Source organism: Cavia porcellus, unplaced genomic scaffold (genome assembly GCF_034190915.1).
Source record: "Cavia porcellus strain 051 isolate PalLab524CR breed Dunkin Hartley unplaced genomic scaffold, mCavPor4.1 scaffold_13, whole genome shotgun sequence".
Classification (NCBI taxonomy): domain Eukaryota; kingdom Metazoa; phylum Chordata; class Mammalia; order Rodentia; family Caviidae; genus Cavia; species Cavia porcellus.
Window position 1 is genome coordinate 27949419 of NW_026947496.1, and position 22390 is coordinate 27971808.

The 22390-nt window shown below is 41.7% G+C and overlaps 1 protein-coding gene across 8 annotated transcripts in view; it reads right to left on the minus strand.

Moving 5' to 3' along the window:
* The window catches only part of Ripor2 (RHO family interacting cell polarization regulator 2), a 203570-nt gene that overhangs the window by 45268 nt on the left and 135912 nt on the right, over positions 1 to 22390 (minus strand). For 7 of the 8 annotated variants that reach the window (XM_013151407.3, XM_005003288.4, XM_005003289.4 and 4 more), the window contains exons 2-6: positions 7696 to 7822; positions 5896 to 6051; positions 5154 to 5232; positions 3547 to 3570; positions 2432 to 2485 (exon numbers count right to left, since the gene is read on the minus strand). In XM_013151407.3, the coding sequence (XP_013006861.1) occupies positions 2432 to 2485; positions 3547 to 3570; positions 5154 to 5232; positions 5896 to 6051; positions 7696 to 7822 (440 nt within the window). Of the gene's footprint in view, positions 1 to 2431; positions 2486 to 3546; positions 3571 to 5153; positions 5233 to 5895; positions 6052 to 7695; positions 7823 to 11553; positions 11717 to 22390 lie in introns of those variants that run through there. The other variant, XM_023564727.2, reaches the window with a different exon arrangement.

Here is a 22390-nt window from a genome sequence, read left to right on the forward strand (position 1 = left end):
GTTGCACAGGTCACTGTCATGTGCTGAAGGTACTCTATGTCCCTGACCTTAGGGAGGAGACTCTTACAGAACTGTTTTTTTTCTAGACAGACTATTTGTATTTTCACCATTTGGATCCATTTCTTGCCTTGAAAATGATTGCACAGATCCTGTGCACAAAGTGAAAAGATATCTCCTGCATTTTCTCAGGGTTATCACTGGAATTGTTTAAAACGACTCAAAGGTGGACATGTTGGTCCACGGGGGACCTGGGGCAATGAAGACAGGGACTTTGTCTCTGGACCAAATACTGGAGGTGATGAGTTTCACACTGGGGTGAAAACTGTACAGTATCCACAGCTATCATCACTTTATTTTAAGAAGTATTGTCACAGGGTGATACCTGGGCTGCCAGATTCAGCATCTTTTTAAAGAACTCAGGACTGTTAACTGAAATAAATTTTTGTGAGGTCTTGGCTCAATAATACAGAAAGAAAATGAAGTTACCAATATTATACTAAATGGTTCTTAAAATTAAGACAAAATACAATTAACAAAACTCGAACTGAACACTTAAGAATTATAATCTGAAAAAATGAAAATGAACTTTCCACCTGCTATACCTCTACATTTGTGCTTCCAAGACACAATGTACCTTTTCAAATCACTACTGCTTGTTTTTTTTGGTTCTGGAGATCTAACTTGCGACTTCATGCTTGCTAGGCAGGCACTTACACCACTAAGCTAAATCCACAGTCCTTTGGTTTGTTTTTTGAGATAGGGTGTTGTTATACAGTTCAAGCTGTTCTTAAACACACTATGTAGCCCAGGCTGGCTTCGAATTTGCAGCAATCCTCCTGCCTCAGCCTCCTGAATGTACCACCACACCCAGCTAGCACTTCTAAGGTACTGATTCTTTATCAACTGAGTGATCTGTACTTTGTTGATATATTAGGGGTTGAGAGCTGCTAAACATGGTTTAATGCTCAACACAGCCTCCTACCACAAAGGTTTATTCCAGTATATCAACAAGGCTGAGGTTGCAAACCTCTCCTAATGACCTCACAAAAACTTTATTTTTTTCTGGGAAATTGGCATGCATGTCGTCTCCGTGCTTTAAATTTCTGGGTGTGGTGGCATATGCCTGTAATCCTAGCATTCAGGGAGGTTGAGGCTGGAGGACTGTTTCAAGTTTGAGGCCAGCCTAGGGTACGAAGTGAGTTCAAGGCCAGCCCGAACTGTACAGTGAAACATTATCTCAAAACAAACAAACCCCATCCCCAAAAAACTACCCCCAAAACTAAAACTCTTAAATTGAGACTTTCCTGGTACACCACTTGTTAAAATGCTGAAGCCTACATCCCACTCTGAGAAACTAATTCAGTAGATGTGACTGGATCAAGAATCTGAAATTTCAAATAAACATTACAATTCATTCTGATGTGGGTGAGCTCCCCGAGACTGCTGGAAACAGTGTTGGTACCTCTTCCAGGATGTGGCAGATGCATTATGATGGATGGCATCATTTTATTTTTTATTGCATTGGCAGAAATAGGAGCAATTTTAGATTTTTCTCGGCAGTAAATATCTTTCAAAGTAGGAACGTACAAAGGCAAACGCATATACCTATGTCCTCTCACAGCTAAATTGTACTCACATTTTAAACCTGAAAGCCTTTCTAGGATTATCTGGATTGAATTTGTGCATTTCACAGAGTGGAAAGCCAAAGCCCATAGAGTGTGTAACACTGAGGGCAAAACCCAGGCTTAGTACTGGTAGGGAGATGCGCTAAAACCCCAGGAGATGCGCTGTCCCCCCACTGGGACACAGGCAGAAGGTGGTGAACAGGAACAGGAATTCCTTGTGATTGGCTGCCTCCAAAGGGAACTCACTAGCTGATGCCAATAATTCCCAGCAGTATTTAGAACAAAGGTGACAGTCCTACCATAATGCACTGGGCAGAGCATTTGTGAAATATCTATAGGGTTTGAGGCTGGGTATCAGGGATGCTGAAACTGTACCACTTGAAGAGAGGAAGGAACTGAGAACTTAAGGTCACATGGATGGTTGTCTTCAAATAATTATGGTCTTCATGCAAGCTGTGTGGGACTGGAGGGTAAAGCTAGTCATGGAAGTTCTTTGTTGAGTTGGGTTGGTTTGATCTTATGTCTTCCCATGTTACACTGACACTAGACACGTGCTGCTGGGCACTACGGGAGCCACCAGGAAGCATTGATAAATGTCTGCAGGGGTCTATCCAAACAAGACTAGGCTATCAGGTTTTGCAGTCTGATTTCTTCTATCTCTGCTGCTTGTTGGAAACCTTCATTGCTAATGAGCCAAACAGTCGATTAAATAGGAAATTCTCTGTGGATGCTACACTCAGGCGAAAGGTGTATCAGTCAGCAACCAAGAGCTGAAAACAGGCGGAGAGCACAGAAACTTCAATTACCTTACTAATGTGGAACTCCAGGCGTCTCATGTATCTCTCAATTGTTTTCATTTGCTGTAATGTAGAAAAAGATTTGAAAAAATACATTTATTTATTCACAGTTCAATTGTTTTAGGCGTGTGAAATATTTTCTTTGTTATTTCATATACAAAAGTACCAGAGAAAAATGCACTTTGTTCCTTTTTTTTTTTTGAAAGAGATGCTCTGATATCAATTTGGAAAGTATTTTCCAAACTATTGGATATTCTGAGACATAAAGTTGAGTTAATTATCATAGTCCCTATGATTAACTTCAAGGGCCAGGGGTTTATCCAGTGGAATGCATTGGATTTCTGGCAGGACAGTATCCTAATAAACTTTCAGCTATTTCAGAATAATTTTTTTGTTCAGAATTTTCTCTTCATCTTTTAGTGTCTCTGAAATTGGGGTGCGTTTTATAATCTCTCTAGGCCAAGAGGCAGATAGCTGCCTGGGCATGCTCACAGATAATCCTATTTGCTCCTGCGTCATCTCTGAGTTATAAATATTCTGGTTCCTTGCATTTACTTTAATTGTCCTTTAAAATATCTTCAGAAAGATATGATGAGTCAGCATTGAAGTGGTTATTGTGTAAACAGGAAGGCATGGAAAGAAGCAACATCATACACTAACTAGAAAGGAAGACAGAACATCTATCTGTCCAAAGAAATTTTGTCATTAAAAATGGAATGCAAATTTTAAGTTAAAGAACCGTGTGAGTTTAATAGAGCTATTTTTGGTTTCTTAGTGGCACCTAATTGCAATACTTTTTCAATCAAAGATGTATTGGGTTTGATAAAATATAGAGGTTAATACTTAAAGATTATTCAGGTAAGGGCATGCAAACTTTGATAAGGTTTCAAACTTATCAGAAACATCGGAAAGCTCTAGCGCCTGGTGGCATATTTGTGGAAGTGACCTCAAACACTTCAATGAACCTGCAGATCACAGTTTTATACACTGTCCTCCTTAAACAAAAGCATTGATCTTTCCAAGATAACAAAAACTATCAGTTCTCCAGGAGTCTACCGTCCCCCAGAGGGTCGCTTATCAACACTGATTCACAGACAGTTTTATCTTTCAGTAGAGTCGCTTACCTTGTCTAGGTCATACAGTACTCCCTGGAACAAAAGAAGAGCACATGAATGGAAACACATCCTCTCAAAAATATTAACACAGAGGTCAGAGAACACTTGTGTGTTATCTATGAAATGGCCATTGGCCATGTGACATTCTGGTAGATGCTTTGATATTTAGTTAAAAAGAGCAGAAATCTGGGTTACTTTTAATACCAGTAAAATGACTTTTCAGAGCCCATATCTGTTTGCATTCTGTTTCCCAAATTTCACCTGTTCCTCTCCTGGGAGAGGATCCACTTGGGAGAGTTAGGGTTTTCATTTGTTTTGAGCTCATCTGTCCTACATATTGAGGGGCAGGTGAATCTGTTCGGTTTCGAAGTTTTAGAAAATAAGGGATGTTGGACTGGGGTGTGATGCAGGGGTAACACACTGGCCTAGCATGTGAGGGCGTGGGTGTGCTCCCCAGCCCTGCAGAAACAACAACAAACAACACAATGAAATATAAATGCAAATAAAAAGTAAGTCATGCTAAAGTAGAATATAGCAGTGGCTTGTGTGTTAAAAAACAAAAACCAAAAAACTTCTGTTGCTGTTTAGACCAAAGAAGTTGGTTTTTAAGAAGAGTTCTTGGGGCGGGGTGTATGATATGGTTTCACTAATTGTTTTGCAGCAAGCTCATTTCCTGTGTTTGCACAGCAGCACCATTACTAGTGGTGCACAATCCACATCCCCTTGAGGGACACTACTAGGTCCTGGCAGAAGCCCCTCTACCCGTCAGCCTTTGTTCTCCATGGAAAAGCATCTGCTCCAGTAGAGGGTGACCAGGGGCGTTCACGGGCTCTGCAGCCCATCGCCATAGGAGCTCACACAGACTGGGGTTTATACTCCAACACCAGCAGGATGTAAGTCACTCTATTCGGATGAAGCCTGTCACCCAGAAGCCTTTGATATGGTTGACAATGTACATTTTAGCCCATATCCTAAACAGTAAAAGGTAACAGCCCTACACGTGTACCTGCATCTCTTGGGTACATGTAGATTTTCTTAGGCTGTGTGACACCTTGAAATAGTAAGATATAATAGTATTGGGAAGTGAAGAAAAATCACTGAAGACAGTGTTGGCATTGGCAACACTTCTTTAAGCACATGCATCCTCACAGATTCATGGGAATGGGGGAGGTCTGCACAGCAGTGTGGAACGGAACTGGCCCGAGAACTCCTCTGACTTCTCTTCCCTGAGCCTCCTTTTGCTCCCTGGCATCACTGGCTTCTACTCTTTTATAACACTGGAAATAAGGAAAATGCCTAGTTTTTGACTGTACTTAAATGTGTGTTGTGAAAACTCCAACTTCTCATTTCCTTATGTTATTTGGTTGGGGGTGCAAGGATCTTCTTAGAGAGTATCTTCTCCCGATTGTAAAGTTTGCACGATTACAAGCATACTTGGAAAACACTAGAGTGTGAAGAAGAAAGCATCAAGAGGAAGACTCTCTTTTTCCTTCTAAAATACACATCACAGCACAGAGGGCTTTGCCCCTTACATCTGCTTATTCTGAGCCACTGAAAGAAGATGCTGAGCTCCAAACCCCATTGCACCAAGCCCCTAATGGCTGTGTGTTACCTACCAGGCGGGAATTCCTCTTCATGTCTTTCAGCTGGGCTGTCAGTTTGTCCAACTCGGTCTGGTGAACCTCCAGATACTCACTGCAAAGACAGCACAAGACCTCACTGTGAACTCACCGAGAGAACGAATCTGGTGTGGTTACCCACTTTTTCCTCTTGCAGAAGGGTTGGAAAGCTGAACTGTGCCCTGCAGTTGGGGATCAGGCTTTGGATTTTCCCTTTTTGCACACACTAGTGGCTGCACCTGACCCCGCATGGCTTATCAAAAATGGTAAGACTGAAGGTCCAGAAATGAACCAAGGAGCAGGAAACAGCTCCCCTATGGATTGGGTCAGTCCTGGATGTGAGCTCACAGATTTCTATCTGGTGAAATGCAACCTTGACTGTAGCTGTTTCTCTACATGCTAGAAGCATTTTACTGGAAGCAAACAACCCCTGCAATACATTCCAGCAGGTTACAGACCCCTTCTTCTGCAATCTCTACTACAGACTGTTTCAGGTCTGTTCCTGCCTGTCCAAATGGCGTTTCGGGTCTCCCTCATTGCTATACGATATGATGTGGAATTTCAGTATTTCCTTCTTTGGGGCTCACTAAAGACACCCCTGACTACAGTGTTAGAATCAAATAGCTACTACAGAAATAGGCATTTTAAAAATGATCAGCTTGGCTTTTCTCTTGGTCATTTTAGAAAGGGAAAGGTTTTTGTTTTTCACCAAGTGCGTAATTGGGTCCAGTGTTCTTACTCGAGTCCATTTTTCAAGGCCCTGTAGACCTCTTCTACTCTCTTCGGCTGAGGCTCTTTAGGAGGGTTGTTGTTTTTGTGACCTAAATTGTGCATTTTCTTCAGTTTGGCCTGGGGCTTCTTGAGAGCAGAAGAATTTTCAATGAAGGAATTACACCTAAGGGAAAGGAAAACAGAAAAGAAATTGTGAGGCTTGGATATCCAAAAGGATTTGACCAAGGAATGCCTTTTAAATCATCTTGGGCTCATGTTAGTGTCCTTTGGAGAAGGTAACGTGCTCTTTACGTTATGGGATCAGAGCCAGCCTACGTGAGCTTCTTGCTCCATTTGTCAACTGCTGAAATCTGAAAGGAGGCTTAGCTGTGTGGGGACAGAGCCTGGCTTCTGGATATGTACCTTCAGAGTGCTGAGTGTGGCTCCACTAAACCCCAGGAGAAGCCAAAGATAAACATTTTCAGGTGGAAATAACAAACAGGTAAAGGGACACAATACGATTAAGGAAAATGCACTGAGCATTATCAGATACAAATAGAGAGGAGGGAGGTTGTAGCAAAGTTGACCAGGGAAGTAAGCAGGACTTGTTAATTACAAGATCGGTCAGCAAGAAATTCCCAGGCCTGTATATGGAACTTTCCATGAGTTCCCATCAGATGTGGGTGATATCTGAAGACACGCATGCTGTGAAGAGCTCACCATTGTGACTTTTCATGGCAGTGTACCCTGTGTTTTCTAGACCAAGGTATACTTTTAATTTTGCTTTTCTCTTTCCTTTTTTATTTGCCCCAAGTTTGCTCTGCAGAGCCAGTTTTTCCTTTACTTCTTCACACTTTTCAAATAAACTTCTGGCACTGGTTTTGGCTTGTCTCATTCAATTCTTTGTTAAAGGGAAAAAAGAGCTAGAATATGTTTAACTGGTGAGCCATATAGGAACTACCCCATAAGAAAACCTCTGTTACATTTGCCTATGATAAGGAACCATTTTTGATAAAGGGCCAGCAAAAGAGCTAACTCTATATGGCATTTAAAAAAAATCCCACATAGCTATATGAATAAACATATACATAAAAATGCAACATCTCTACTGACAGCAGGAATGTAGCTAACAGTAGCAGACAAGTGCCTGACAACCTAAACCTAAACTACTGATCTAATTAGGAGACCAGGAGGCTCAAGAGCTGAGGGGCCTGGCTCTCAGTGGGGAGCCAAGACCTGGGGCCACGAGGTACCAGCTGCACTTGTTCAATCAGCTATTAGTGATGTACTTCTGCTGCTCCTGTGTGCACCTAGTGGGACTACATGGTTATGGGACATAAGGCAGAAATGTTGACAGTAAAGTTCATGAACGTCCCTTCTTCACTACTTGCGTTTTCCCACTGCAGACAGAGGAGACTTCAAGATAATTAGGAGACTAATTTTGTACCCCCTATCTGAGTGGCAGCTGTTCCTTTGAGTCTGTCCACTGGGCATAGTCTTTACCCACTGCATAACTTCACATCCAGTATAGTCTCCCAATCTGAATGCCATAGAAAAAGGGGTGCTACAAAAAGGGGTGATGTAGGGTGGGCAGAAGTCTGCACATCGGTCACTAGTTTATCCTAAATCCTCAGCTATGTGCTTTGAGGAAAAGAAATGACAATACCTAATTTTGTATCTATTATCTTTTCCAAGAAGACATTAAAATAGCGTGGCAGGGCGTGGGGTGGAGGTGGGTGCTGCAAGGTTGCAAGCACACAGGCTGATCCTCTTGAGGACCTCAGAGCCCACCCCAGCTGCGTCCCAGGAGAAAGCTACCCATACTTGCCTGGATCGTCTTTCCTGAAGGCCACTGAAGCCTGCAAAGGACTGACTTCTAATGATCCCATTGGGCCCTCCCGGCGAGAAGGACTGGGATCCTACCAGCATGGTTTCTGGGAGCCTGGTTGGCAGTCCTGTAAGGTGGGAGAAAGATTATGGTAGTTTAGAGGCAGGTTCAGACAGGAAACATAATGAGTTTGTCAACAATGAGAAGGTGTGACACAGATGACATGAGTCTCCAGGTTCTTGTCAAGAGATTCTTGTGAGACTCTTCCCTATAGCATGCTCTTTTCAAGCTAAAGGATCCGGCTCTTAGGTTAAAAATGAAAAAAAGACACCTACCTACCTAGACCAAAATAAATCCAAATTGCACAAAATTATCAGTCACTTCAGATTTCTTTAAGAAACCGCCCCCCCCCCATCAACCAAAGTTCACTAAAGGCAAGTTTTGTAATATTTACTTGCACCCAACAACAACAACAACAATACAAGTAGGCCACAGCCAAGTTTCAAAGAGGTCCCATGTGAAATCAAAACACAATTAGGCCTTCAGCTAGAATTCTACACTTAGAATTCACAAGAGTAAAACACAAGGTTCCTTCAGAGATAATTCTATTTGTTCCACCTTTCTATCCTTAAAGTAAATTTTGGGGAAGAACAAAAAGAAAAGAAAAGAGCTCATGCCAGCATAGGGGTGGGGAGGACAAGGCTTACGAAAGAAGTGATCATCTAGGTTAGATAAGCAGGCACTGGGGGAAGAGAAGGGCGGAGGAAGCAGAATTTACTCCCCTTACCCCAGCAGACCCAGATGCGCTGTTAAAACACAGTACTGGGGATAGAAGCTCGGCATTAATCCCACCAAAAACTGCCCTGTGAACTGTGAGGTGATTCTACCCCTTGATAATATGCAGCGCCATTGTCTGGGCAGGTGTCGCAGTGCAGAGAGGGGTTATGATTGTAGGAAGAGGGTGACAGGTCTGGTCTGAAGCACTGCAAATGTAATTTGAACAGGTGCCCTTTAGAGACCCAGTGAGGAGGAAAAGAAAACCTAAGAAGGAACAGCAGCTCCCCTGCAAGCTGTCACAGGCTCCGGAACCCCTCCCTCCAGGGCAGGAGAGAGGCTGACTCACTGGGCAGCAGGCCTGTGAGAGGGCCAACTGCTGATCTGTGTCATACCAGTTGAAGACGGGACTCTTCAGTTTGGGGGCATTCTCTAGAACTGTAAGAGTATGAAGTGCACATATCTGAGAGCAGTAAAAGTAATATATAATGTGTGGGCAACAGGCAGGTGCAATAAAGCTTCCTCTGGGTACTTTTCCAAGCCCTGAGGCTTAAAAAGAAGCCTAATTCCTTTAATTCCTCAGCAAGATGCTGGCAAATGCTCTCTGCTAGTCACGAAGGGGACTGCGTATTCATTTCATTAAGGATTCCTTCTTTCAGTTCTAAAGCATGCCTGTGTTATATCACACCCCAACTTCTAATAAATATCAAGAAAGCACTGTGGTTAATATTCTTTCTGTACTCATGTTTAAAAAATTGATGGTGATTAAAACCAAAATCTCACTCATGCTAGGCAAGTCCTCTGTCACTGAACTATACCCCAGATGATAAGCAAACACCCACATTAAACTCCCAAAGGGACAGATTTTATTAGTATTGTAATCTCATTTTGTAAATTATTGTTCAATAGTCTATCATGTCATGGATATTCTTTGACCACAGAAAAGTGCTTAGAGTATTTCAAATATTTAATTGCTTCATTGTCTTGTACTTCCTAGAAATTGTTTTTGAAACAGAAAAGGATTCTTTTCTCTCTCCAATGGATCTGGCTCCAATCCCGGACATTCTGACTTAATGAATATAGGGTATGACCCCGGTGTGGTTGAAATGTCTCAGGTGATTCTGAAGCTCGGCAGGGTTGAGAAGCCACTGCCTTAGAAGTGCTGGTTGCATGGCAGCTGCAGTAGTGACAGGTGGGAACAAAAAAGAAGGCCAGTAAGAAGGCAAGGAGAAAGGAGATGGATGTAAAGTATTCTGCTACAGCTCACTGACGCCAACTAAAAAAATAATATTACTCAGTCTTAAATAAGCCCCTCTGGGAAGTTTAAGGTCTCATTATATGAATTAAATGCTACAGAATAAAACACATGGCCTGAGTTGTGAAATCCACTTCCTCCCTCATTCACCATCCAAGGTGGGAAGGACTTTCAAGAGCAAAACAAGGATTTTTCCTGGATAAGACTGTAAAACACTTTGGGAGGGGAAAGAAATGTTCATTAATTTTCATTAGATTGGCCTGTGGGGTAGAGGAGAAGGTGACTGGGTTGAGTGGTTGGAACGTTCTCTTGTTGTCTTTGTGGTCTCAGAAATGATTATCATCTATCAGGAAAGAATCTGGCTGAGAGCTGCCTCCGCCTGATATCTCTATCTTGCCATCAATTTCCCTACAGGCTGATACACTGCCTAAGGAGATGCATCTCACACACACATGCACACATGCACGTACACACACGCACACACATACAATGCCCGGCTGATGGAGACATAAAGGAGTAGGTTGGGCAGGGTTGGACAGGATAGAGAGCACAGAAGACATGCCTCCCCCAAACTCCTTAATTCTTCAAAGAGGAGAAGAGTTTCCACCTAACCCACATCCCTTCCCCAATGGCAAATGCCCACAACAGTCCCCTTCTGGTCCCTGTTATCCTTTGCTGGTCACTTGACTCTCACCCTTTATCACCCTATGTCTTTAGGCTGATTTGCACTTCCTAGGAAGGCAGCTGCTTGCTCCCTGCCTGCTGCAAAGCTACCCTTCACACTAATTGTGGTCAGGTTTTAAGGACTTCATCACCCCCATCCGAGTGCTTTACATTTTGATAGCAGGTCCTCCCTTGGCTCCAACACCTTAACCTAAGGACCAGCAGAATCCCTGAATTACAACTGGAAAGAATAAATGTAAAGTAGTGTGAAAAATTTGGAGGGCAATTTGGCAGTATCTGTTTGAAATACAAAACATTCCCACCTTTCTGTATTTCTTCTAGAGAACTACCCAAGCATGAAAAAGGGGACAGACAGGCGAGTTCTTACAAACTTTACAATATCGGGAAAATGGAAAATGATACTGATGTTAGTCGTAGGGCTGGCGTGTACCTCAGTGGTAGGGCGCTTGCCTAGCATGCACAGGGCCCTGAGCTTGATCCTCAGCACTGAAAATAAAAATCATCACAGGAATGGTGAATACACTGCGATGTAGCTACAAGATAGAATACTGTGTGACAATTAAAAATAACACGAACAATCCAGGAAAAAATAGATCCCCAAGACAAATCACAGAACACAGCCAGCAATGTTAGAAACAAAACTATGTAAAACTATGTCCATTAATGGAACAATTCTGAAAGTAGAGACAGATGATCCATTGAGAGGTGAGGTAGAGTGGCCGGCAGCACCACATCTTGATTTTTTTTGCATTGTATTAATTTTTATAGAGGAATAGTATTACATCTTATTCACAAAAACTCCTTTTTTAAAATTGCAGACCCTCAAAATGACAGAAGAGGGCTTACAGGCAAGATCAGATCAGATGACTCTTGGGAAGCAACTATAGTTATTTATAGTCTGGCAGAGAGGAAATGTTACTCTCAAGAAATAATATATTAGGCTGCATACATTTTGGTTATATTCAAACAATTCAGATTCCCCCATAACGTCCTTACTATGCATTCTGAGCTATGTAACAGTGTCATTTTCATTTGTAAAATTTTTAGAGACAACCCCCAAGTTGCTAAGAATCACCAAATATGATACCTCATAAACAAGAAGCTCCATGTAAAACTGCCATTCATCTTTAGGTGGTGGTACTTACAGGTGCTGGGCCTTTGAAAAAAGCTTCCATTCTGTAAGCTACTGGCTCTTCTCCTGGTCTTTCTGAAAAGCCCTGCTGGACTAGTGTTTATTTTCGCGTATTAAATCCCAGAAAGGTTTTCCATCATAGGCAGAAAGCAAAGCCACTCTGGTCTGCATCTCACTATGCTGGTTGTGGGAGGCTCCATGGTCACACCAGCAGTGACCTTTGCCCTGTTCACTGCCACCACCAATAGGAACAGCAAGATCTTTCTGGAAAGAATTCCAAGCACCTTGATTAAGAATTGAACAAACTCAGCCGTTCTGAGCTGAGCCTCCTGGCACAGAAGCCTGAAGGCCACTTCTTGATTCTTCACAATGAAAACCACTGCTTTCCCCAGCACTGCGGTGCCAAGTTCTAATTAAATGCACACAAGGATCTTTTGGAATTAAAATAAATAGAAGATTTTACGTGTTCTGTTCTCAATGCAGTGATGCAGGTACCCTGGGCCTTGGAGGAGATGACAAGTCCCTGCCTGTCCTAAGAGCTTGTTTCTCTGTAAATCAGAAGAGAGCTCATCAGAGCAGCAGGCAGACTGGGGGCAAGAGCACCAAGCTTGTTTCTTTGGGAGGAGAAAGGGGCTGAGGCAGATAAACAGAGACCCAAGAGTCGGGAGATTACTCCTCTCCCACCAGGTCTGATGCTGTTTGGAGCAGGAATAAGAGGCAGAATATAATTACAATGCAGAGAGGGAAATGTCCAGCTACTTGGAGAATCTGGAGATCACTTAACTCCAAAAGCTGGACAACAGGCATCAACCTTGGGGGCTGCCTGATGGGCACAGGCTCTGAAGGAGATGTATACTGGGGCTCAGGAGCAGCATGCCACCCACAGAGGTGGTAAAGTGACAGGATGATGCTTGGGAAGTCCAGCCTGGAGACAATGCCCCATCCCATTCTATTTCTGTAAATTGAATACTGGCTTATGAAACCATTTCTTGTGAGTTGGATTAACCTGTTCACTCCCTTCAAATTTCAATGGCTCCATTCTAGGATGCGAAGGGCTAGGTGTGCCAAGTAAGGTGAGGATCTTGATAGCCCAGTATCTGGCTGGTCACTTTTCAACATCTGCTTAGACATTTTGGGGACACTGCTCAAACCAACTAGTCAGATAGAAGGAAAACTATTACTGCTTGTTAAAGTTAAGAAAACTGACGTTCATTAAAGGAAATATGGATATTAGATTATTTTCAGTTTTTATAAGCATAAACTCACTCTCCTATATCAGGAACATACCAAAAGATAGAAGACAGGCAAGGTGAACAGGAAGAAGAGGAGGAGGAGAAAGGAAGAAGAAGGGAAAGAGGAAGAATCAGATGGTTTGTACCACCTAAAGACCACTAGCAGCATTTTGCTGTGTTTGATCTTTTTCAACACTTAACTCTTTCCTTTCCAAAACAATAATTTGAGCATATTAGGTGTATTCTGCTTTTCCTATAAGATTTCTTACAGATATACTCAGTGGTTTATACATTAGTTTTTTCCTTAAACTATCTTTAAAAGGAAACTAAGGTTGACCCCAAATTCTTTTTTTTTATTTAGAGAAAAAAAAGGAAAACAGAAAAAAGGGTAGGAATAATACAGACTTAAAAAAAACACTAAGAAATCACTAGTTGATAAATTACATATTGTCATCTTAGAAATAGTTGTTTAAGTTACAGAATCAAAGCATAAAAAATGGACAGACAATCACACAATGACGGTGCAAACCATTCTGTTCAGTGATTCAACAAAAACAGTAGTAGGTCATCTATCTTACACACTTAAACATACATACAGTTATAAACTTTAGAGCACTTTCCTTTCCTTTTTTGAAAATCTATTATACATTTTGGCTCTTATTACTCCTCCAGTTTTTATTATTTTTTACACTAAAGAGGTAATGTGATGTTTACAAATATGAGTCTGATTTATTTCACTTATGAGGATAGTCTCAAGTTGCTTCCATTTACTTAATAAAAGCCTCAAGATCATCTTTTTTATATCTGAGTAATATTCCACTGTATAAAAATACCACATCTTTTTCATCCACTCTGCAGTTGATGGGCATTTTGGTTGTTTCCAAGATTTAGCTATTACAAATTGTGCTGCTATAAACATGGGTGCACATATATCACCATGACATGACCTTTTCAATTTTTCTGGGAAAATACCTAGGAGGGGAATAGCTGGACTGAATGGAACTTCCAATACTAGCTTTTTGAGGCATCTCCATACTGATTTCCATAGTGGCTGCACCAGTCTACCCTCCTACCAACAGTGGAGAAGTGTTTGTTTCCCCCCTAAACTCGATATGCTGCTTTGGATAATAAAAGGAGAACCAACCAGTCAGTCTTCATTGTATTTTTTTTAATTTCTGATTTTAAGATATGGCAGGTATGGCCAGGGCTTTGCTGTGGGAAACGGGAGCACACATGAGCATGGAAGGCCGGCGGAGCAGTTAGATAGCAAACGTCGTGAAATAAAAAGCAAAGAAAGAGCTGCATGATATCAGCCTTCAACCTTGTGGCATTTTCCTCCTCTTTTCTTTTTAAAAAATTGACCCAAAATCTTTTATTTAATCAAGAACATGAACAACTGTGAAAGATCTTTCATGATGCAGAAATCGTGAGACACCTGTGACTTTTGCGTGGCACTGGGAAGGACACTGCAGTTTGTCCCAAAGCAGTTTCATTGGCAGCAAGTGTCAACCGAGACTCCAAGAGTTTCCAGCCATGAGGCCCAGGGTGGGAGCCCAAAAGGAGGAGAGAAATTTGGGGTGTGATGGGGGCCTCTGAAACTATCGTGGTGACGCTGCCCACTGGTACGTTTACCACAATGGAAGCTGGGGCCTCAAATAGTACATTTCAGAGCATGTGAATTTTACACTAATAAAGTCATTTTTTAAAGAAAAATCACTATCGATTTCTAGAAAACCTCACTATTCCTTCTGCAAGAGAAAGTACTAAGGACTCAGGATGTGGAAAGGAAAAGCTAAATGGTTCAGAAGCCACCCCAGAATCCAGTGCTTTGTCCCAGAGAGGCTGCAGTGGATGCAGCCCGCAGGCGCACTGCGATATCTGAGTCATTTCTTCATGTTGGACTTGGGTTCTCCTCTATGCTTTCTTAACAGAGCACCCTGTTTATGCTGCCCCATGCCTTGGTCAAGAGCAGAAGTATAATTCGGTTGTCTACAAGAAGCACGGGGGCCTGACGTAAATAGCCTGCTATGATAAATCATTATTTGAGACGAACTCTAAAAATAGGTATCTGCTTATTATACGGTTACAAGGTACCTATTACAGAACAGTTGACTAATCTTTAAAAACAAGAGAGTAAATATATTTGTCATTGCCTTTTAAAAATGTATGGCTATTTTAAAACAAGGCAAGGCAACACTAGTATTTGGTTCTCAGTTGTCAACATCATTTGCTAATCAAATAATAAATGCATTCACAACCCACTGCACTGACTGATTAAGACAAATGATAGAGATGGAGGAAAAAAATTACAGAACAAGTCAGCAGAGCCTCACTCCTCACCAAGGAGCCAGAAGAATCCAGGTCAGGGTTTCTAATTGGCCTCTTAGTTGTATCCGTGGCTTCTGCATCTGTTGAGTAAAGGTGGCAATTCCTCCCTAAATATCATCAAGATCATCCAGTCTTACACTCACAGGACCAGCAGGGTCTTTCCTAAACTAACTTTCGCCATCTCTGCAGATGGCAGGACTCTGCTCAGAAACAAGAAAACAAGGAAGAGCTTTCTACAGGCAAAGCGCCTGAGAAACACAAAAATTGCTGTAATGATTTATTTTCAAACAACTTGACAGAAACAGAGGAAGAAATGGAAGAAAAACTAATTTTCAAGGGCTGAGAGGATAGCTCAGTGACAGAATCCTAGCCTAGCACTCTCAAAGGCCTGGATTCCATCTCTAGTTTTAACAACAAAAAAAAAAAAAAGGAAGAAAAAAACTCCCCTAACTTTCTGAATCTTTGGAAACGGGTACAGAGGAATTCTTTCCACATTATAAAGACTGCTAGTGAATACATGTAAGCAGTGCATGGGTAATGCTGGCAGGGGGCTGTGTGGTCTAAGCTCCAAGAAGAACCCAAGGATGAGGTGTGTTTTAAAGTTCTGCGAAGATTCAATCTGAGAAGAAGGCAGATGCGAGAGGGTGCGAAGTGCAGTGGGGAGCGATACCTACTTCTCCACTCTGCGAGGAAAGCAGCCGGCAGGAGGACAAGGGCAGGGATTCTAGAGTGGGAAGAATCTGGGCTCAGTGCAGAACTGGGTTCTGGCAGTTCAAAGCTACTTTAACTGGTGCGCACTGTTTAACTTCTTTGAATCCCAGTTTCCTCACACATGCAAAGCCTAGGTTTGAATAAAGCTATATTTAATAATATTTTAGAACCGGAAGATTTCTCAAAAGAGACAAGAACATCCAGGAAGTTTTGTAAAGAGGATGACATTTCTGGAATAAAGAATGTGAGCCAGCCGGACATGGTGGTGCATGCCTGTAATTCTAGCACTCAGGAGGCTGAGGCAGGAGGACTGTCATGAGTTCCAGGCCAGCCTGGGCTGCATAGTGAGTTCAAAGCCAGCCTGAACTACGTAGCGAGATCCTGTCCCCGCAAAACAAAACAAAACAAACCAAACAAACACAAATAACAAAAGAATGTGAGCCAAGGAGATGAAGGGTGGAGAAGTCACACCAGCACCTTTTTGAAGACATTGATTTTTAGATGATGGAAATGTACTGGCCGGTACATACTTTAGAAGCTCAGTTCAAAAGTGAGTTTTAGCAGGGCATTGGTGGTGCATGCCTGTAATCTCAGGACTTGGGAGGCTGAGGCAGGAGCTCTGGCATGAGCTTGAGGCCAGCCTGGGTTACAAAGTAAATTCAAGACAATCCTGAAATACATAAGGAAAACTTGTCTCAAAAAAAAGTCAATTTAAATTTTGAAAATTTTTAAATAATTTGAAGCTTACAGAAAACTTGCAAGAAAGGTATGAGAAGCTCTTACGTACCTTCCTCTAGAGTTGTCATTTGTGACATCTGCTATATTTCCCTTGTCTTTTCCCCTCCACATTTATACATTCACACATTATTTCTCCTGAGTCCTTTGAGAGCAGTTTGTATACACAATTACTGATACTTCCTTCTGCCCATTGACTGATTTGCAGAGATGATGCAACTTCATTCTTAAATACTTCAGTGTGTATTTCCTAAGAACATGAGTGTTCACTTTTACTCCCATTGCCCAGTGTTCAGGGTCAGGAAATTTAACATGAGTACAATGCTAATATCTATGTACAGACTTTCAAGTCCCACCAACTGGCCAATAACATTCTGTGTGCTGTCTCTTCCACCCATATTCCAGGAGCTAAGCCAAGATCACATAAGGACTCCATTCTTCTGTCTCCTTCAATCTAGGCAATTCTTTGGCTATTGTTTGTCTTTGGTGTTGACATTTTAATAGAATTCGTGCCAGCTATTTATAGAGTATACCTAATTTGGGTTTTCTGATTTTTTTTCAGTACAGGGATTTAACCCAGGGCTGTTACACTGAGCAACATTCTCACCCCTTTTTATTTATTTATTTATTTTAGATAAGCTCTGACTAAGTCTTTAAACCGCTCAGGCAGAGCTCAAACTTGCCATCCTCCTGACTCAGCCTCCCAGTGTGCTGGGATTACAAGCATGCACCACCAAGGCCAGCTTCCGATGTTTGCTCATGATAATATTCAGGCTATGCACATTTAGTAGGATACCACCCAAGTGCTTTGCTGTCCTCAAGGCACTGCCACTGAGGCATGGGGAGCAGGGTGGTCCCATTACTGGTGACGTTAACTTTGATTGCTGGGTTAAGGTGTTGTTGGCCAGCATCTCCTCTAACAAGCTACTATTGTTGCTTTTGTGATTGATAGGTAGTTAGTAAGGAGGCACTTGAAGGTTATGCTAATATCTTGCTCCTTTAACCCATAACTTTTAGCATCTGCCAATGATTCTTGTTCAAATCAATCATTACTATGATGGTGATGAAATGGTGCTCTCTGAGCTCCTTATTTCTTCTTATGAAAAAAAAAAAAGCCTTTGTTTAGCCCTTTTATTCATTCTTGTTGTTCACTGTCAATATGGACCTATGGATTCTAGTCAATGGGTTATAATCCTTCAGTTTAATCGTATGAAAAGTCAAACTATTTCTTGAGCTGAACAACCAAAGAGATTTCATTCTGTGAACTATAATACTCTGAGTTACGAGTGCAAATTAACACATTCAGGGAGTCACGGGTACTGTAATTACTTTCCTGAGTGTCTCATCTCTTTACCAATCTACATGCCTCTCAAGGGTGGGGACCACTTGTCTTCTGAAACATGGGTGCTCAGGAGAGTGGAGGAAACTCTGCCTCTGAAACTCCCATCTTGCTTGTCAACAAAATGAGCATCATAATAAGTCACCAAGTTTGTTTGGAGGAGACAATGAGGTAACAGGTAAAGAGCTTCATGTGGAGTAATGGCCTTTCCCACTGATTACAACTTGACATTTGAAGAAATGTCCTACTTCTGGGACTCCAGTGGGATGTGCTCATTACAAATCCATACACACTGAGCAGGTGAGAAACAGAGATGAAGTAATTTGACATTACTGCTCTCTGCTCTGTCTCTTTTCTCCCTTCTCAAAGAAATGACAGCACAGTTCGTGGGGCTATTTTGAGAGTCTGGCTGAATCATTTGAAGTGTAAAGAAGAAATGTTAATAGCATGTCTATTCATTGGGACGGTCAATTGTTGGAACTTCTAGATAATTGACACTGTTTCAGCCTTGGGGAAAATGAAAATTCTGTTTCTTCTTCCGTTCTGGTGGATTAAATAAATGCAGGGAGTAGCAGCTGGCCTCATGATAATTAGAAGAGAAATGATTCAGGACATAAAAATCACTTAAATCTCTTGAGGGTTTGAGTTGATTTTGACTAATGTTGTCATCACTCATTTTAAAATGCAAAGTGCCTACACTCGTGGACCTTCATTTGGGGCACACTGCACATCAATGCAACTAGAAAGAAAGAGTATTTTGCAAATATGTGAAGGCTGAGGCTGTTTGTGAAAGTAAGTAAATATACCTATTTTTTCTAACAGCAAAACCCATGGGTATCAAAAGGGGAACATCTTATGGGAACACAGTCTTCAGAGACAGCTTGACTGATCCTGCTGAGAGAAAAACACACCCACCACAAAACCTCATGTTTTTGATCACCAGATTAAAAAACAACACTCCAGTACAGGAGAAAATCAACTCCTGCAGTAGCTGCCTGCAGCCTTCTTATCCCCAGGGCCAGGCAACTCATTCTCAGCTAGCAGCAACCTTGGCTTCTTTATAACAGCCTCAGAACGATACCAACATTGTCTCTTCTGTGGCTATTTGGCTTTACTAAAATTACCGTTTTAATAAGCTCATACTTTTTATTGTTCTCAGTAGACCTGGGTTGGATCTTTGGAAACCTCAAACAGAAAAGGCCTCAAGGTTCTAGGAGAATGTGCTCCAGTATGCTAGGAGGTGTAATTACACACATGTGCAGATTCTCTTGGGACACTTGTGTCAAACTTGGCACTTAGTGGACATGAGCATCAATTGGAAGTGGAGCTGAGTCTTGGGAGCTGCACGCTATAGTTCATCTTAGAGAAGGGCTAAAAATTATCTTAAATGAGAGCTTTTCAAAGGTGCCTTACCTAATCCAACTAATATGTTTTCGTAGAGGCAATTGATTTCTCTGGACAGTTTAACAAGTAAACTGAATTGATGGATGATTGACTGGCAATTATATGACAACAAATATCATTAAAAACACCAGACTCAAAAAAATTGGGGCCAAAGATTTATCTCAGTGGCATAAACACCCCAAGTATGAGGTCATGAGTTCAATCCCCGGTACCAAAAACAAAAAAAACCAAAAAACCCCGCCAGACTCAAACCAAGTGCAGTAGTGTATGCTTGTAATCTCAGAACTCTGGAAGGCTGAGGCAAGAGGACTGCAAGTTCAAGCACAGCCTGAACAACTTCATGCCTTAGCAAAACTCTGTCTCAAGCTATTAAATTAAAAAAAAAAATAAAAAAGAAGTTGGGAAAGTAGCAGTACCACAAACCCCAAAAGCCAAAAACCAAAATTCTAACTTGATTATTGTTATGTCACATGACTGCGGCCTTTGTTTGAGCTAGGAGTTAGAGTTAAATCCTTGCAGCTCAAAGGTGCACCAGAGGACTTCCAAGCACAGCAGTGCTTTCCAACTTGAGTTACAGTCATCATTTTATTCCTGTTGTTATGACAACACTTTTAAAAAGCAGCACTTCGAACGCTTAGTGTTCAGGCATCTTATTATAGACTGGGAAATAACAGTGGGGGGTGGGCAGTGCTGCTGCTGGGGGCTTAGGAGGGAGCCTGACAAGCAGCAAAAGGTGCAGGGCTGGGACTTCCGGACTTCTCTCTTGGCCCTGGTCCCCTGAGTTCCCTAACAGAAAGTGTGCACTCTTCTAGGGGAAGGAAGCATCGAGAACTTATGTAGGAAGACACTTCCTACCATGCAGGGTCTGTATTCTGTGGCTGGCTCAAGAAGTTCTTTCACAATCTTCTGTATTTCACTTTCTCCATCACAGCCCAATCAGGCATTTGAGGAGTCAGCAAGGGATGACGTGTTCTGATAGGCTCCTGGTGCTTACTGGAATGATTTGCTTATGCAAATGTAACTCTACAGAATGAGGCTTCTTTCAAAACAGAACTACCATGAAAATCAATAAATGACAAAGGGATAGCAGCACTGGACAACCTGTGACACGAACCTGTGATAAAACAGAAATGTTTGTTACATTAAATTAAATTAAATTAATTTTTTTCAGTACTGCAGATTAAGCCAGAGCCTTCTCCTTGAGCTACATCCTCCCCCTTTTTTACTTTGTATTTTGAAACAGGGTCTTGCTAAATCACTAAGTAGTCCAAGCTGGACTTGAAATTGCAATTCTCCTGCCTCAGCCTTCCAAAGTGTTGAAAGTACAGGCTTGTGCAACTGTGATGAGGTAAATGTAACATTTTCACTTAGTTTAGCATCATATAAATAGGAAGATGTTTCTACTAAGGGAATGATCTAGTTACATGTGATCTAGTTTCACTTTCTGGTCATTGTGTATTAATAGGGAGAAAAATTTATTTGTCGCATTTTATTCTTTTTCAAAATTAAATTCAAAACAAGTTTTATTCTCTTTAAAATAAGAATTTTCAAAATTTTCTCTATACTGAGTTAAGTTTGTCTGATAATTTTACCTAGGTCTTCCTAAATCTGTTGTAAGTGTTTGAAATCATGTGAATTATTATTCACTAAAGTGAAGCTAATCAGGGGCTGGGATTTAGCTCAGCGGCATAAGCGCCTACCTTGCAAGTGTGCGGTTGTGAGTTCGATCCCTGGTACCGATAAAAAACGAAAAAGACAAAAAAAAAAAAAAAAAAAAGTGAAGCTAATCAAAAAATAGTCAAGAAAACATACCAAATTGCTTAACTGCAGAGCAACTCAGTGTCAAAGGTCATTCCAGGGCCCTAAAAAAGAAGCCGGAACCACGCACGCATATGCCATTGTATGCCAACAGTTTCAGAGCTGAGTAGTTTTCCCAGAGACCCATACACATGTTCTCTGTGTGATAATTTTAGCAAATTGAGCAGCTATAATAGGGATAGTGGCTTCATTACTGGTCCTTGCTGCTGCATACCAAGAGGTGGCCCCATGCATAACATCTGCTGAGTTATTTCTGGTTGCCAAAACCAAACAGTTAATCATCAGAATGCAAAGTAGTTAGGTATGGCTATGGGCAAATGCCTAGCTTATCAACGAAGCAGAATCACATTCCTTTGTTGTTCATCAAGGGTTTTCAATGATTTCTCCCTATCCCCTGCTTTGTCCAAAGGATTTGAAGCTATGATGAGCAAAAACTCCACGTAATCCTCAGCGTTAAGTACCATGTAGTGTAAAGAAAGAACAAATGCTTAATTATACAAAACTGGTACATCAACATATGGCAACTCCCCAACACCAAAGACAAAAAACACACATTATAGCTTGTTTGTGCATTTGTGCAGTGCAGTGTTACATGATGTGGATTGTAGCATACAACATCACAGTCCTTGCCCCACTGTCCCCTGCCCAGGTGCCCATACAGTTTCTCCTATCCACCAAGCCCAGCCTCATTCCTGCTAGGACTGGGCTCCTTCTCGTTCATGTCTGTAAGGCTTTTGCCGGTTGATTGTTAATTAGCCAATTTATTGAGGTGTGAGTCACAACCATTTAGATAGAGCAGGCATTTGAGAGTTTGGAGGGAGAATCTCCTGTGGCCCTCATGGCCCTCTTGATCACTGGCTTTAACCCAGTCCTCACTTCTGCCACCTCCCAGGGTCATCACAGAAGGCACGCACCTCCCACCTCAGTCACCCCAGAATGGTGTGAAGGGCCACTTTTTATTTTCTGGGGCTCAAATCTCACTCTAAGATGTCTGGCCTTCTTTTAGCCCTTTGTCTTAATTTTTTTCTCAGCTTCCCTGAGGAGAAAGTGGTTTCATTCACATGTTTCTGTCCTCCACTCATCACTAGGGTGAAGTTATAAACAGCAGAGTGAAAGGTGTTGGTTATCTGGAAAGCATGAGACAGATGAAGCAGAGAACAGACCTTCTCTGTCCTATGGCTGGGACAAGAGTCAAATCAAATAATTCATTCAAGGTTTTGCTTTCTTTTTGAGACAGAATCTCACTATGCAGTTAAGGCTGGCCTTGAACTCACTTATATAGC